Genomic DNA, 18,315 nt, shown 5'->3' with positions numbered 1-18,315 from the left:
TTAGCGATAGAAGAGCAGTACAGCGGCTTCAGTCATTTCTCTGGATGCACTCGATCCTACATGTGTCCCATAACCATTCCAGTCAAAGCCTGTGAAGTCCCCACACTGTCTTGGTGCTGCCTCAGGGAAGTGGCCACCTCCACCAATGCAGTACTGTAAAACATATCATATATATTCAAACACAGTGTTATACAAAAAAAATGTATAATAATATGTATAGCAGAGCAGAGTAGGTATAGCTGTTTTTATTTCACCACAGACTTATCTTACATGCTCAGTGTTGCAACCCGTTGGTTTGACTCCAGAGCAGATGGCCATAGCAGCTCTTTCATTATTAAAGACTCTGAAAGTGATAAAGCCTGGCTCAAACTCTCCTGAAACAGGAAAGAATGAATCAGTATTAACTATACATCACAGTCTCCCAGTCAAATCCAGAACATCACCTACTCTATGCTTTTTCCATCATTTTCTTTTACGTGACTACTGTTTCCAACTTCCTAAATGTAATTAAACTGACTGTCAGTCATGTCCTCATTTATTAATATAGGGACATATGAATTATGATCAGAGTGTGCTCAATTCCTCATCACACCACTCATTTCTGTTGTATTATGAATTTTGACCTGCATTCTGGTAAAGTGTGTGAATACCTCTGGGGTTTGGTCCATAGAGGTTGCTTGTGGAAGCTTCATTCCCGTAATCATACACCACAGGAATAGCTGGTCCTCTGTTGGTGTGACACACTCCTGCCCCAAATCTTACTGGGTATCTCTGGAAAAGCACAGCACAAAACATTCCTAAACTTTACTGCAGTTCATGCATTCATAAATATTCTGAAAATTGGTATCAGTGTGGTATGCAAGCCTGTAATTGAGGATTTTATGTTTATGGCAACTTAGAGGAACCTGTCAGTTGACATGGACTACTCTTGTTAAAACACACACACACATTAAAAAAAAAAAAAGGGAAAAATTTTGCAGTAATTGGATAATGTAAACTCAATAGTTTCAGTTAGTTCATAGTTTCAATAGTTGCAGTGTCTAAAACCTGAAGTTTTAGAAGTAGTTCTGAGGTTCTAACATAGACTTAAGCAAACCCTGCAATCAAAGCTCAAAGGATGGAGCAAGGTCCAAGCAATTACCAGCTACACCCAGTAATAAGCTACAGGCCATGTGCCGTGGAAGAGGTGTAGACCAACTCATCTAGTGGTGGTCATCCAGTGTAGTGGAAGTGGATATATCCTTTGCATGATCCTGGATCTCCAGGAGGACTGGTTGGAATTTATTATTATTATTATTATTATCATTATTATTATTATTATTATTATTATTATTATTATTATTATTATTATTACCCTTCCTAGAATCACAACATTATCGTGGTGGAGGGGTTTGTTAGCCCCTGTGATCCTGGGAGCTGTCACCCACGGCAGAGAGGTCCCAGGTGATGGGCCAGACCAAAAGTGATTCTGAAAGCCCTGATGAACAGCACCCACATAGAAACAGGCACCTCACCCGGAATAGGGAGAGGAGCCAGACCTGAGAGGGGAGCTCGTAGGCGAGCGCCTGGTGGCTGGACCTGCCATGGGGTCCGGCCGGGCTCAGCCCAAATGAGCAACGTGGGGCTGCCCTCTTGTGGGCCCACTACCTGTGAGGGGAGAAATAGGGGCCGGGTGCGATGCCACACGGGTGGAGGGTTGGGGCGAGGGCCCCAACGGACTGGACTTACGGTACAGAAACTGGCTTTTGGTCACCCTTGCACAGATACTGGAGGGATCATGGGAATTTGCCAATCCAGTCTAAATGTGTTTTGTGGATCTGGAGAAGGCCTACGATCGTGTTCCCCGGGGTGTCCTGTGGGGGGTACTGTGGGAGTATGGGGTGCCAGGTTCGTTGCTGCGAGCCATTCGGTCCCTGTATAACCGCGGTGAGAGCTGTGTCCGTATTCTTGGCACAAAGTCAAAATCGTTCCCAGTGACTGTTGAACTCCGTCAGGGCTGTACTTTGTCTCCAATCTTGTTCTTGATTTTCATCGACAGGATTTCAAGGTGCAGTTGGGGTGAGGAGGGTGTCCAGTACGGTGGCCTCAGGATTGCAGATGATGTGGTTCTGTTGGTCTCGTCAAATTGTGACCTCCAGCACGCATTGGGATGGTTTGCAGCCGAGTGTGAAGCGGTCGGGATGAGGATCAGCGCCTCCAAGTCCGAGGCCATGGTCCTATGCCAGAAAAAGGTGGGTTGTGTTGGGCATCAATGTTTTTTAAAAGTGTTGAAAATAATAAACAGGCACAACGATGACTTAAGGTAGCTCTTTTGTTTTTATTGAGTAAAAGGTAGCGTATACAGCAAAAGCAGAGAGGAGGTCATCAGAGACACCCAGGCAGAGTCTTGATGGTGGAAGACTAGAGTCTTGATAGTGGAAGACTGACTACAAGGTCTCACACACACACACACATATACCCGTGCAGCCAAGGGCCTTCGGCCTTGATGCCCACAGATAATGAGAGCTCTCTAAAACAGTGGGGCAGGTGTGTGAGAGCTTGGTTGATAAACCAGTGTTTGAGTGAGAGAAGTGTAACACAAGATGAAAAGTATGTCCACACATTCCATTCACTTAACAAAATATACACCTGTGATCGTATTTTACCATTACACCTCACTAAGAGACCAAAGAGGTCTGGTGACGGTCAAAGTATTCAGCTAGGCCCCACACTTGCCTCTTCTGAGTTGGGACTGAGTTACTGCCTCAAGTGGAGGAATTCAAGTATCTCGGGGTCTTGTTCACGAGTGTGGGTGAAATGGAGCAGGAGATCGACAGGAGGATCAGGGCGGCGGTGGCAGTCATGCGGTCGTTGTACCGGACCGTCGTGGTGAAGAAGGAGCTGAGTCAGAAGGCAAGGCTTTCATTTTACCAGTCGATCTTTGTTCCAACCCTCACCTATGGTCACGAGCTCTGGGTAGTGGCCGAAAGAATGAGATTGCGGATACAAGCGGCGGAAATGAGCTTCCTCCACAGGGTGGCTGGGCGCACCCTTAGGGATAGGGTGAGGAGCTCAGACACCCGGGAGGAGCTCAGAGTAGAGCCACTGCTCCTCCGCATTGAAAGGAGCCAGTTGAGGTGGTTCGGGCACCTCCTGAGCGCCTCCCTGTGGAGGTGTTCTGGGCATGACCAAGTGGGAGGAGACCCCGGGACAGACCCAGGACACGTTGGGAGAACTGTATTTCTCGACTGGCCTGGGAACGCCTTGGGATCCCCCAGGAGGAGCTGGTGGATGTAGCCGGGGAAAGGGATGTCTGGGCTACCCTCCTCAGCCTGCTGCCACCACGACCTAGACCCAGATAAGTGGCATAAAATGGATGGATGGATTATTATTGTTATTATTATCAGTAGAGATTGTGATTAAGGAAGTGTTGACAGTGATATTTCAGGAACCTGAGGTTATTCATTGGACAGAAAGTCAATTCAGGATGCATATATATCGACAGAGTGTGTATGTATTTATGTGTGTATCAACACCAATCACAGAGCTATAGGATAATTACTTTGTTTTGGGGAAAAAAATGTCATGATAAAAATGTGCACTGTCATTACTGGGGCCATAAACATTTGCTATCTTCATTTTTTTTCATTTTTAATTTTTTTATCTGCCAGCGTAGTATAATATATCATCCTTCACAAACAAATTACTAAAATGATCTCTCCCCCAAGACTCTGATAATGGCATAGCTCTGCAGTATGTTTTGTGCATGCATAGGCTAACAGCATGTGTTTATGTTTATGTTTTGTTTGGGGGTGTTCATGTTTTTGCATATGTATGGAGGTCTATATGTTATTTTATAAACATGTATGGAGGTGTATATATATGTGCGTATATGTTTGGAGGTCTATATGTTTATGTACATGTTTGGGTGTGTGTGCTCAACCTTGAACAGGTGGAAGAGATTTCCTCCATAGAGTGTGAGGAAGCGTGTCTCAGTGTGGTAACGCAGGATGGCAGCGATGGTCCAGTGCTGCAGCTGAATGTTGTTAGGAACATGCCACACAGACACATCCTGCCCTATGATGTCATAGTACCCAGGGTTCTGGAAAAGGCATCAAGAGGAGGATCCTGAGTTAACAACCTGCTGATTTAACTCATTTCCTTCAATTTACTGTCATATCTGTGTGTTTACATACACTGTGTGGTCATTGTCTTAGGTCTACCCCCCCTTCCATTAAATAAACTACTCATTCACTGAAAGCATCACATGTTCCAACCACCAGACTATGCTATGGAAAGGCTAAGTAAATATTTTATCAAGGGATTCTGTGTCTGCGTGTCTGTGGGCAAGATGATTAATGGTACTGGACCTTATAGTCATCACTAGTAGCAGCCTCTGGCGTTCCAAAAGTGAGGGTGTTGGCCCATGTTCCTTCTCCATCAGGCCGGTTGGGGTTGCTGCCTTGTTGACTCGACCAGCGATCGCCCACAGTGCATTTTCCGTACATGTTGTTCTCATGAACACTGGCCACCAGAGTCCAGCCTCCACCAGCAGTGGTCATGTCACAGAAGGTCTGATACACAACCCCAGTTGCCGTCATCAGATAATACAACCCATCTAAGAACATAAAATTAGCATAGTCGTAAGAATTTCAACTCTCGACACAATAAAAATTCACTGGCTGAATAACTTTTGTGAACACAGAGCACCAGACAGAGTAGACTTACCTTCATACACCCTGTACTTATCTCGAATTTCCTTACAACTTCGTGCCACATATTTCATCCTGTCAAGAAGTTTCTCCACTTCCCGATTTGTGTTGGGGACACTGACATTAATACATGGTGTCTCTGCTTCCTGGATCACGTACATTGCTCCCACTGTATTAACAGAATGCAGAAAACTCACATTGCTCTGCTAAGTGTTATCGCAGGTCATGCAGTGCTTCTTAGTACAGTAATTGTGAATGGACCTGAAGTATAATTTTTGCAATTTTTGCATGGTTTACGATCATGGTCTATAATAAATGCGATATCTTCCGATATTATTCACACCATTGACAAAGGTGAATAAAACCAGTTTCATTGTAAAATATAAAAAAATATATATTATGAAAAAAGAATATATTCAACCAATCATTTTTAAAATATTTTCTTCTTTTCTGTGTTCAATTTTATTTTATTTATTTATTTTATTCATGTGTGTCTTTCATAACATTCAGTTCATTCCACCTCAGCTTGTGGACTACTCTCTTCAGCTCAAACCACAAATTCCCATCAGGTTCCATTGCAAAGTGATTTGGCCTGTTTACTTGGTCATTTAATTATTCATTTGATTTAAAGATTATTTACACACATATTTGACTTTCAACTTTCAGCTTCCTGACTGAAGGAACAATATTGTTGTTCAAGATTTGAACTGACCTAATTTAGTCATACTGTCATTATGGACTCTTTTATGGAGCAATAGATGCAAAACAGCTGAACTGAATAGAAGAGTATGGTCCATTTTTAACTGTTGTTGTGCATGGCTGTTAAGCTATAAGCCCTGTCATAAACCATAACAGGTCGATCTGTTGTTGATGTGGAAAATACTGTAACAACCTAGTCTCCTCCCACACCGACTTCAGCCATTCAGCCATTCAGGCATTCAGCAGTCAGCCATTCAGCCATTCAACAATTCAGCAGTCAGTGTTGTCAACTAATCACCAGTCTGATCACTCATCATCTCCCTCACCAGTTTTCACTCTGTTGTCATTGATTCACTCCCCTATTTATTCCTCTCTGTTTCACGCACTCTGAAGTCTACACTTGCCATGGTGTACACTGAGCGATTGTTTGCTGTTTCTCCTGTTCTCCAGTCCTGTTTAAAACCTGCCTGTTCCAGTTCTGTGTTTACCCTGTCTGTTTGTGAATAAAGCCCTGTGTCTCCTCACCTGTGTCCTCCACTCTACTGAATCTGTGACAAATACCCAGTTTGGCTGATTAATGTATTACCAAATGTGCTGTAATTCACCAGAATGTGACAGGATCAATCCTATCAGCCATAACCTCTGTATTCAATCTATATTCAGGTCCATTTTTTCACTAAGATCTTCTAAGATGAAGCGATAACGTTGTAAGCCTCCCATTTGGAGTAGTTAATCTGATGATGTTCAGAACAGTGAACTGGTCACTTCAGTTGTTTTAGTGCCGTCATCTACCTCCCCAAAGGTGTAACAATAAAACACTGTTCTTACAAATAGTTAATCCAGTTATTTTATGCCCATTAAGAAAATTAAAATGCAATAGTACAATACTATTGGTGTTATTGCTGTCCCTGTTTTTGGTTTGGTTAGACAGGTGAGATAAGGAATTTAGTTTTGATTTATTTATGGCTAGGTAAATAGCAATAAAAACAATCAGATTTTCATGTGCAGTAAATTCAAAAGCTTTACATTACTCACCTGACCTTGACTCACAGTCACGCAGATACAGTGAGAACCAGAGCAAGAGCAAAACCCTCAGCAACATCTGAATTAAAACAAACACATCAACTAAATAAAAAAAAATCATATTAATTAAAGCATAATAATCATTTTAATATGCCTTATATCATTTACTCTAATTATACAATTATACTCCAATTTTATAGCGAATAGGGCTAAAATAAAATAACTATAAAATAATATTTTTACATGGTGAGACCAAAAGTTTGGATCACACCATGTAAAAATATCTCATTTAATTGGTTTAGATTTGCATTCATTACCTTTACTGTCCAGTGTGATGAAGGAACTAACGTGTCTTCAAAGCGATGCCCGGCTTGGTTTGAGGCTTCAAGGAGATAAACTAAATTTATGTTGCTTATAAGTCAACATTCACAAGTTACTACTCCCTACACTCACAGGTTACCACTTTATGAGAAACTTTTGAATGTAGGTCAAGTTCAAAGTCCATAACAGTATATGATAAATGTGATAAGTAAATATCCCTGTAAGGTTTACAGGAAGTAATTAGAGGGTAAAAGGACATTTTTGTTGCTGATATTTTCTTGTCAGGTAAATATTCTGTCATACATTGTGAGAGTTATGTAGGAAATGTGTATTGGACGTAACATTGAGAGAATCAGTTACTCAGAAAACAGCACATACTCAATATGTGCATGTATCGGCCTTTCAATGTTTTAAAATTTCCAAGTCAAGACCGTGGAATGAATGAGCAGTAGTTGTTTTCGACGCACTTTTGAATCCTTCTTTAAATCAATGAAATTCCGTTTATTGGCAAAAAAATTTCAACCAAAAAGACTTGATAATTCCAATAACACATAAAGGAAAACGAAAATTAATATGTAATATGAAGTGAAACGAAGTGAATCAAAAAGTGGTCAAAAAATCGTATCCAACCACCGTCACTCAATCCGCATTTTCACACCAAGTTCCAATTCCAACTCTCCCGGGGTTTTTCCCTTGGTGAAGTAAATATGCCCTGGCTCTACCATAAACACAAGTATAAACTATCATCCAGAATGTCATTTTTCCACTTTAGCACACACAGATGCATAGGTGCATAAATAACATTAACATGCAGATATATTTACATAACAAAAGTTATTAATAGGTAGCAATAGGTATCTCTAACAATCAGGAGGGGCAGGATGTGACCAGGCTGGAAGGGGCCTGTCACGAATCACCAATGGGCAGGACGCAAGTGCAGAGTAGCAGGATTTAATATACAAATGAGAGAACGGTAAAGAACAACAAAGTAACAAACAAATGGGGTACTGCGATGAGCAAAGGTTATACAGAACTAGAACTAACAGACGATCAGGTAAGTACAAACACTCAGAAGACTCATTAGCAAGTGTAGACTTCGCAGTGATGAATTGGAACAGAGGGGTTTAAGTAGGAGAGTGACTGAGTGCATGAAAGTGATGACAGGTGCAGGTGATGAGTGAATAGACCGGTGATTAGAAAACCGGCGACGCTGATGGCCGAATGGCTGAAGTCGGCGGGGGAGGAGACGAGCTCGTTACAGTACCCCCCCCTTGACGCACGGCTCCAGCCGTGGAGCGTCGCCGGCCAGGGGGACGTCCCCGAGGGCGAGGAGCGGGGCGATCTGGGTGATCCCGATGGAAATCTGTGATCAGGTTGATGTCCAAGATGTCCGATGACGGCACCCAGCATCGCTCCTCGGGACCGTACCCCTCCCAGTCCACCAGATACTGAATGCGGCCCTGACGGCGTCTGGAGTCGAGAAGAGTGCGCACCGCGTAGGCAGGTGCGCCTTCGATTTCCAGCGCCGGAGGTGGAGTGTCACGGGGGACCGCATCAGCCAGTGGACCAGGAATCACCGGCCTGAGGAGGGAAACATGGAAAGAAGGTGAGATTTTGTAATGGGAAGGTAGTTGGAGAGTGTATGTGACTGGATTGACCCTCCGGAGGACCTTAAATGGCCCCACAAATCGCGGGCTGAGCTTCCGGCAAGGCAGGCGGAGCTTGAGATCCCGAGTCGAGAGCCATACCCTGTCTCCTGGGTTGAACACTGGAGAATCCCGGCGGTGGCGATCGGCCTTGATTTTCTGTCGGCGGACGGCTCTATGGAGGTGGACATGGGCCATTTGCCAGACCCTCTCCGCCCGCCGAAACCAATCGTCCACCGCGGGGGCTTCGGTCTGACTCGGGATCCAGGGACACAGGGGAGGCTGGTAGCCCAGAACACATTGAAAGGGGGTTAGTCCAGTGGACGAATGGCGCAAGGAGTTCTGCGCGTATTCGGCCCAAGGCAAAAACTGTAACCAGTCATGTTGACGATTATGACAGTAGCTTCGAAGAAACCTCCCCAGGTCCTGGATGGTCCGCTCTGCCTGGCCATTGGACTCCGGGTGATAGCCGGATGTGAGGCTCACCGTGACACCCAGTTTCTCCATGAAAGCCTTCCAAACACGAGAAGTAAACTGGGAGCCACGGTCAGATAAAATGTCCTCCGGAAGGCCAAAACAGCGGAAAACATTGTGAAAGAGGGCATCCGCAACCTGGAGAGCAGAGGGAAGAGACGGAAATGGGATTAGACGACAGGTTTTGGAAAAACGATCTACCACTACCAAGACCGTGGTGTTACCGTCTGACCGAGGGAGGTCCGTAATAAAGTCCACCGCAATGTGCGACCAGGGTCTCTGCGGAATGGGTAGGGGCAATAGTTTACCGGCAGGGACCTCCCTCGGGGACTTGGTAGTGGCGCAGATGGAGCAGGATTTGACAAATCTTCGCACGTCAGAGGCCAAGGTGGGCCACCAATATTTAGCAGTTAGGAGTTGGGTGGTGCGTGTGATGCCGGGATGACCGGAGGAAAGAGATGTGTGTGGCCAGGTGATGATTCGATCACGGAGAGCTGAAGGGATGTAAGTTTTGTCCACGGGACCGGTCAGAGGGTGCGGGTTCCCTGGCGAGTTCCCTCCGGATATCCTCCTCCATGTTCCATTGGATGGGAGCTATGATCAGCGATGGGGCGATGATGGTCTTATCGGCAGCAGGACTCTCACTCGACCCGTGGATGCGTGACAATGCGTCGGCTTTTCCGTTCTTAGATCCTGGGCGGAAGGAGATCGAGAAATTGAATCTGGAGAAAAAGAGGGCCCACCTGGCTTGACGTGGATTCAGTCGTTTAGCTGCTCTGATATATTCCAGGTTACGGTGGTCGGTCAGCACGATGAATGGCTCCTGAGATCCCTCTAGCCAGTGTCTCCACTCCTCAAGTGCCAACTTCACCGCCAGCAGCTCTCGATTGCCCACGTCGTAGTTCCTCTCAGCTGGGGACAACTTTCTAGAAAAAAAGGCACACGGGTAAAGTTTAGAAGGTTCACCATGTCGCTGCGACAGAACCGCCCCCACACCTGTGTCGGAAGCGTCCACCTCCACGATGAACGATTTTTTCGGGTCAGGCATTTTTAGTATGGGAGCAGAGGTGAAACGCTCCTTTAACAGGCGGAAAGCAGCTCTGGCAGCGTCACTCCAGCACAGTTTTCTAGGCTGTCCCTTAAGGAGGGCAGAGAGGGGGGCAGCCACAGAGCTAAATCCGCGATTAAACCGGCGGTAGAAGTTGGCAAATCCCAGAAAGCGTTGGAGTTCCTTGACGGTGTTGGGCTCTGGCCATGTGGTGACTGCCAGGATCTTCTTCTCCTCCATTCTCACTCCCTCAGGGCCGATCACGTATCCCAGGAAGGAGACGGTGGTTCGGTGGAATACGCACTTCTCTGCCTTCACGTAGAGTTGGTGTTTTAGGAGGCGTGACAGGACCTGGCGAACGTGTGTGATGTGTTCTGAGAGCGTGGCGGAATGGATGAGGATGTCGTCGATATAGGCGATAGCAAATCTCCCCAAGAAGTCTCTCAGCACATCGTTCACCAGGGACTGGAAGACAGAGGGTGCGTTAACCAATCCAAAAGGCATGACCAAATACTCATAGTGACCTGCGGTGGTGCTGAAGGCTGTTTTCCACTCGTCACCCTCCCGGATACGGATCAGGTTGTAAGCACTCCGGAGATCCAATTTGGTGAAGAATCGGGACCCCCGGAGTTGTTCTATGGCCGATGGGACTAGAGGGAGTGGGTACCGGTACTTCACCGTGATGGAGTTCAGCCCTCGATAGTCGATGCAGGGACGTAAATCCCCATCTTTCTTTTTGACGAAGAAGAAACCCGCCGAGGCTGGGGAAGTGGATGGACGAATGAAGCCTTGCTGAAGAGCCTCTTCAATGTAGTCCTCCATAGCGCGGGTTTCGATCGATGAGAGGGGGTATACGTGCCCACGAGGAGGTGAAGTACCGGGCAGGAGGTCGATGGCACAGTCCCAGGGACGATGAGGAGGGAGACGGGTGGCTTGGTGCTTACTGAAGACCTCTTGTAAGTCGCGGTATTGCTTGGGGATCTCAGGAACGGTTGAAATGGGTGAGCTTTCTATGGATGTGGTGGCACAGAAAAGACGGAGACAATGATGATGGCAGGACAGTGACCAGGAGGTGATTTCCTTGTCGGACCAAGAGATGCTGGGGTTATGACGCTGGAGCCAGGGAAGACCGAGGATGAGGGGTTAGGTTGACGATGGAAGAACGAGAAGCTGGATGTCCTCTTGATGGAACACCCCCACGGTGAGTTGTACAGAGGAGGTGATGTGGGTGACCAATCCGCTTCCCACGGGGAGGCCGTCGAGGGCATGGATGGATACGGAGGTGGACAGACAGTGAAGTGGAATATGGAGAGACCGAGCCACGGAACGGCTGATGAAATTTCCTGCTGCCCCCGAATCTAGCAGGGCTGTAAGAGAGAGGGAAGAATCACCGCAGCGCAACGTCACGGGAAGTAGGAAAGGCTGGGCAGACATGAGGATGGAGGAAGCGCTTACCTCGTGTCGTGGGACTGTGCTCCGGGCGTGCGCTCCTCTCCCGATTTCACGTGGACGGCTCGGCCTTATTGGGCAGCTGGGAACCAGGTGGCCTCCCTCTCCACAGTGGAGACACAGGCCCTGCTCGATCCGGCGACGACGTTCTTGGATGGTTAGATGGGTGTTGCCCACTTCCATGGGTTCGGGCTCGGAGTGAGGACGGGAAGGAATGGGCAGTCTGGTGACTCCGGAAGTGCGGCGGCGCTCCTGCAGCAGGCGATCCAAACGGATGGAGAGGGCCATGAGAGAGTCCAGACCCAGATTCTCATCGCGGCAGGCTAACTCTAATTGCAGGTCTTCTCTTAGTCCTCGTCGGTAGATCGAACACAGGGCCGACTCGTTCCACCCACTGGCGGCGGCAGCGATGCGGAAGGACAGGGAGTAATCAGCTGCTGAGTCGGTACCCTGGGTGAGCTGGAGCAGCCGCTCTCCAACCTCCCTACCCTCTGCAGGGTGGTCGAACACAGCACAGAAGAGGCCCTCGAAACGCTCATAGGTCGCCACCTCTTCTCCCCTTCGCTCCCACACAGCGGTAGCCCACTGCAGGGCTCTTCCCGTCAACAAATTGATGATTGTCGAAATTTTCGTCTCATCTGGAAAAGCAGGGTGTTGAGCGAAATATAATTGACACTGGGTTATGAAGCCACGACAACCTGAAGGTGTGCCATCATAATGAAGAGGGAGTTTCACAGGTGAATCCTGGAGACGGAGAGGTTCAACCGTTGGAGCTGGAGGGCGAACTGGGGCAGGAGGAGGAGGAGGCGGCGTGACAGTGAAGCGCTCCAGGTGGCGCATTACCTCACCCAGAGTAGTGCGAAGATGAACCAGCTCGCGCTGTTGGTCCGCTACCACCTGGCTGAGGGGTGGCCTCAATGAAGATGCTCCGCGTGGGTCTGGGCTCTCGTCCATGGGAAGAGGAATCTCCGCTGCGTCCATGTACAGGCAAAGTCTTCTGTCACGAATCACCAATGGGCAGGACGCAAGTGCAGAGTAGCAGGATTTAATATACAAATGAGAGAATGGTAAAGAACAACAAAGTAACAAACAAATGGGGTACTGCGATGAGCAAAGGTTATACAGAACTAGAACTAACAGACGATCAGGTAAGTACAAACGCTCAGAAGACTCATTAGCAAGTGTAGACTTCGCAGTGATGAATTGGAACAGAGGGGTTTAAGTAGGAGAGTGACTGAGTGCATGAAAGTGATGACAGGTGCAGGTGATGAGTGAATAGACCGGTGATTAGAAAACCGGCGACGCTGATGGCCGAATGGCTGAAGTCGGCGGGGGAGGAGACGAGCTCGTTACAGGGCCGAGGTGAACACTGTCTGGACACTGGTTTTATAGTGCACCACCTACGTGGCTGGCTCCTGGAGCCCACAACTAATCGCTGGGTAAATGTCTGCGGGGGTAACAAGTAAAACAGTCTGGATGAAACTGGGTGAAAGTCTTCAGTGAGTGGTGGGTCAAAGATATCATAAGTACTATCATCCTTAGGACCATATCCTTCCCATTATATTAAATTCTACAGCTCACCTCCACAGCATCTATAATCCAGTAAAGCACAAAATGAGTACACTGGCTCACCATCAACATCTAGTGGAAGGGGAGGAACAGCTAGAGCAGACAAAGGATTCAAGGGACTGTAAAACACAGGCTTTAACACAGCAAACCTCTTCTGAGATTGCACTGCTCACTGTAGATGGACATGAGTGTTCTGTGACACTTGGCTGCTTTTGATGGGACCATCTCCTCTCTTATGGGAACAATGTGAAAGTGAAATGAATGTAAAAGCCACAGTGCACATGTCATGTCCTACTGACAGACGAGGGGCACTGAGAGTAATGGGGATCAGTAAGTTCATGGGTAAATTCATCCCTCACCTCTCCAAAAAAAACAAAACAAAACAAAAAAAAAAAAAAACAGCTGCCCTGCAACAGCGTCAATAAAACACAACTGAGCTGAAGAAGACAGCATGACATGAGCAAGAGCGAAACAGTTTCAGGAGTTCACTGACCACTGTTCCTCTACTCATCTACTTTGATCCAACCAACAGGCCCTTAATATCCACAGAAGCATTCAGAAATGGCACTGGTGTGGTCCTACTCCAGGCAGAAGAAGACGTTGGAAGCCTGTAGTGTAGGCCTCCAGGTGTATGACCCAAGCAAAGTGTCAATATGCACAGATAGAGAAAGAATGTCTGGGCCTAGTATGTGGTGTTCCACTGCTTCATATATGGGCTACCCACCTTCACTACTAAGACAACACACCTTCCACTCATATTCTTTGTCAAGAAGATCTTGAGGATGTCACGAAGGTTCCAAAGGCTCATAATGAAGTTGCAAAAGCACAACTTGGAACTCGTTTACACTCCAGAAAGCAGTTTCATGCTTAGTGCATAGTGCTCACAAACACAGTTTCATGTTTAGTGCATAGGGCTCGCAAACATAGTTTCATGCTTAGTGCATAGTGCTCACAAACATGCTCACAAACACAGTTTCATGTTTAGTGCATAGTGCTCACAAACACAGTGTCATGTTTAGTGCATAGTGCTCACAAACACAGTTTCATGCTTAGTGCATAGTGCTCACAAACATGCTCACAAACACAGTTTCATGTTTAGTGCATAGTGCTCACAAACACATTATCACAAGCGTCCACAGCAGGTCATGTGAGCTCTATGGAAGAGGATGTAGATGCACATATTGAAATGGTTAAATGGAGTCTATGGCTGACTGAAAAGATCATGTCCAAAATATTACCCCATCATGTCTGAGCTCAGTGTCATAAATGGGATGCTACTAAGACACAACAGACTCATAATACCACAGACCGTGTGCCAAAAGATGCTCAGAAGAATTCATGAGGGACATCTGGAAATGTAGTGGGGCAGCTAGGTGCAAAATTGTTCAGATGGTGATACAAGCATGAAATGTTGCATGTGGTTCACCTTTAGGGTGCTCATTAAGAAATTAACATTACTCACTCATTATCTAAGCCGCTTACCCTAATTAGGGTCACGGGGGGTGCTGGAACATATCCCAGCGCTCAGAGGGCAAAAGGCGGGGAAACACCCTAGACAGGTCGCCAGTCCATCACAGGGCAGACACACAGAAATACACTCACACGCACATTCATACCTAGTTCACTTAACCTGCATGTCTTTGGACTGTGGGAGGAAACCAGAGCTCCCACACAGAGGGAGTCATTCAGAAGTCATTGATTGCACAAAGTCAAAACAATGTATTGATATGTGCAATAGTACATTCTGCAGTATCTCCTTGTAGTAACACAAGTGACCCCTACTGGCCACAATAAGCAATTTTTCAGACGTATTTGCCTTGTGCAGCGCAGTGTACAGTGAGCAAAGAAGGCTCACACCATATAACCTTGAGCATCTGACCATCTGTACTCACTACACAAAGATGCATTCAAATCATGACCTAGGGAGAGATCAAAGGTCAAAAAGTCAATAGGGTCACATTGTGAGAGAGAAAAAAAAATCATGATAAAATGACATTGCTCTTACGACGGTCCCAGATCCTCTTCATGAGGACAGACATTGTTTAGACACATTGCTTGATTGGACTGTGCATTGTGTCCTTTGGTCACAGTGATTGTATTTGTTGTTGGATGCCAACAAATTTATCTGCTAGAAAATGAAAGATTTTCTCTGTTTTGTTGGTGTTGTCTCACAGAAAGTTGTGCCAATTATTGGGTGTTTTGGTGAAGTCTGTCCCCCTCCTTCTCTGTACCCTGCCCTCGCTCTGGTATTGCCCCAGCCTTAAGAGTAGATAGAACATAAAAATCAAAAACTACATTACAGTTGTATATTGTATAATTATATATTATTGATATATATTATAGATATGCAATTACATATTAGATATTATATATATTACATATGTAATTACCATTACAGGTTGATTTTCAAGTGGCTTACGCTATTTTTATATCAACTAACCCTTGATGAGTGCCTATGTGAAATTTTGTGCTTGTATTACAAAGTGAATGATTCTGCCAAAAATTGCACTTAGCCGTCCCACTCAGTTGCTACGTCAAGGATTAATCGAGACATTGAAAACCTAATAAGCAAATGTGAAACATGTCAATGTCAAAAGCATCAGAGCAAAACAGCCTATGCTGATAGCTGACCTTCCTATAACACCATTAGGATCAGTTTCACCTCAACAGAACAGACTACCTGACAGTCAGTGCTTTTTAACCACTTCTCAGACCACCCTGAAATTCAGCTGTTCTCCAGCCTGTAAGCAACAAAATTCATAACAGAAATAAAACTGGTCTTTGTGATGGACAGTTTACCGATGTTTGTTGTAAACAATGGACCCTGCTTCTACTGCAGAGAGTGCAGCACAGTCTGATTTCCAGCATGCCTCCTCCAGTCCTCTGTATCTACAATCAAATCGCAAAACTGGAAAAGGTGTCCATGTCCTAAAACAGCTTTTGAAGAAATCCAAAAAGATTAGGTCTGATCCTTACCTAGTACTATAGAGCTTTAACTGTGGGTTGTGGTTCATCACCTGCAAAGCTCTTAATGAATGGCTGACTTGGCACCATCCTGACTTAGCACCATCATGAAAAACTGGCACACAGAGGCTTGCAGTCAGTGGGATGAATGCAGACCATCACAGTTAAACTTTAAATTTCCCGTTTAGTGAGATTTTTAGAGAAATACTGTACAGGCCGCATTGCTTCACTATGTTTCATCTTATATGCTGGGGAACAGGAGAAAGTGAAGATTCAAGATTCAAGAACTTTATTATCATTGTGCAAGCACAATGAAATTGCGATTGTGTCAACCTCAACCTCTTATTTTTTTGATCTTTCACATATTTACAAAAAACAAACAAAAAACAAAAAAGGATATAAGAAAAATATAAATACATCAGTGATGGTGTATTAAGGTGCAGTAAAGGTGTGGTGTGACATGGAGTGATGGTGTATTAGGATGCAGTAAAGGTGTGCTGTGTGACATGGAGTGATGGTGTATTAGGGTGCAGTAAAGGTGTGGTGTGACATGGAGTGATGGTGTATTAGGGTGCAGTAAAGGTGCGGTGTGACATGGAGTGATGGTGTATTAGGGTGCAGTAAAGGTGTGGTGTGGCATGGAGTGAAGTTGTGACATGGAGTGATGGTGTATTGGGATGTTGAGTGACATGTATGGTCGATGCAGAAGTACTGCACGCAATCAGTGGTTGAAATGACATGTAATTAAGTATTGCATGTACTCCAATGATAGCAGTACATGAAATGACATGTATGTAAATATTGCATGTATGACATGAAATGACATGTATGTAAATATTGCATGTAGACATGACATGTAAGTAAAAAGTATAGCACATACTCCAGTGACAGCAGTGTATCAGTCTTGTCAGACTGAGGAGACGTCTGAGTTCAATAGTGCCACAGTTTTTGGGTAGAGGCTGTTTTTCAGTCTATTTGTGCGTGTGCAGATTGTTATGAAGCGCCTGCCTGATGGGAGGAGCTTAAACAGATGGTGTCCGGAATGTGTACTGTCTCTTATGATGTTCTTAGCTCTCCTCACACAGTGAGCTCTGTGAAGATGTTCTAGTGATGGCAGCTCTATGCTAACAATACCCGGTCTCACAACACGCTGGAGGGCTTTTCTTAATCAGCTTTGGTGCAGCTGCTGTACCAGGATGTCATGCAGTTTGTTAGGATGTGCATCTATAAAAGTTGACAAGCAGCTTTTGGGGAAGGTTGGCTCTCCTCAGCCACCTCAGAAAATAAAGCCGTTGTTGTGCCGTAACCAGCACTGCAGAGGTGTTGTCGGACCAGGAGAGGTCCTCTGTGATGGTGACTCCGATGAACCTGAAGCTGGGGACTCCACAGCCTCTGTGTTGATGTGGACAGGACTGTGTGTGGTCTTCTTGGTAGTCCTTAAATCCACAGTAACCTCCGTGGTCTTTTTGGTCTGTAAGACCAGGTTATTGTTGGCGCACCATGCTGTCAGGTTCCGAACCTCATACCTGTATGCGGCTTCATCAGTGTCTGATATGAGCCCGATGACTATAGTGTCATCTGCAAACTTAACAGTAGTGACTGAGTTATGGATGGGTTGGCAGTCATGTGTGAAAAGTGCATAAAAGAGAGGGTTCTGCACACAGCCCTGGGGGACTGGTAAAGGGTGTGTGCTTGCCCAGTCTGACAGTCTGGGGCCAGTTGATGAGGAAGTCCAGTATCCAGTTGCATATAGAGGGAGTTAGTCCTAGTGCGTGGAGATTGTACCAGTATGATGGTATTAAACGCCGAGCTGTAGTCAACAAAGACCATCCTGACATAGGTGTAGTGTCTTTCCAAGTAAGCGAGGACTGCATTGAGCGCCACACAGATGGATGTACCTCAGTCGATCTGTTTATTATTACTGCAAATTATTACTGATTACGTCAATACTAACACAATTCAGCGTAACGTGCCTTTAATTTGCTTATAAGAGTCGATCAAGCCTCAGCAATACCAATTTTACTAACAATCACGTGAACCGTAGACTGCCACAGAATAGCCTTATATACTGTACAGTTATATACGTTATATACTGTTATATACTTATATACTGTTAAACGGCACTTTTTGACATAAGCGTTGATGCCATGTAATCGTCGTACAGGCCTGTTATTGTTTTTGATGTGGCATGTATTACATTAGGCGTGTTTTTCTTTTGCCCTCACACTGCAAACACACTGTATCTGCGTTTGTCAAAGTATTCCAGAGGCGCAATACGAAGGGGCAAATTGACGCTCAGTCTTATTGTGATCTCTGCTCATGAGGTATTAGAAATCCGACTGATGCACTGATTGTAAGTCGCTTTGGCTAAACGCGTCTGCCAAATAACAAAACTGTAAATTGTAAATTGTAACGTCGTTTGATCCCTGAT

At 45.7% G+C, this 18,315-nt stretch overlaps 1 protein-coding gene across 1 annotated transcript; it reads right to left on the bottom strand.

Moving 5' to 3' along the window:
• On the bottom strand, positions 1-6,492 carry LOC115823858 (intelectin-like). Its single transcript, XM_030787881.1, has 7 exons — positions 6,426-6,492; positions 4,708-4,860; positions 4,350-4,597; positions 3,923-4,081; positions 651-771; positions 271-374; positions 1-153 (listed from the first exon to the last, which is right to left on the bottom strand). Exons 1-7 carry the CDS (start codon positions 6,490-6,492, stop codon positions 1-3), a joined length of 1,005 nt encoding a protein of 334 aa, XP_030643741.1.
• Positions 6,493-18,315: the final 11,823 nt, after the last annotated feature.

The sequence above is a fragment of the Chanos chanos genome, chromosome 11, assembly GCF_902362185.1.
Source record: "Chanos chanos chromosome 11, fChaCha1.1, whole genome shotgun sequence".
In the NCBI taxonomy this organism is placed as follows: domain Eukaryota; kingdom Metazoa; phylum Chordata; class Actinopteri; order Gonorynchiformes; family Chanidae; genus Chanos; species Chanos chanos.
The sequence above is the reverse complement of the archived record's forward strand: the minus strand, read 5'-3'. Positions and strand labels throughout refer to the sequence as shown.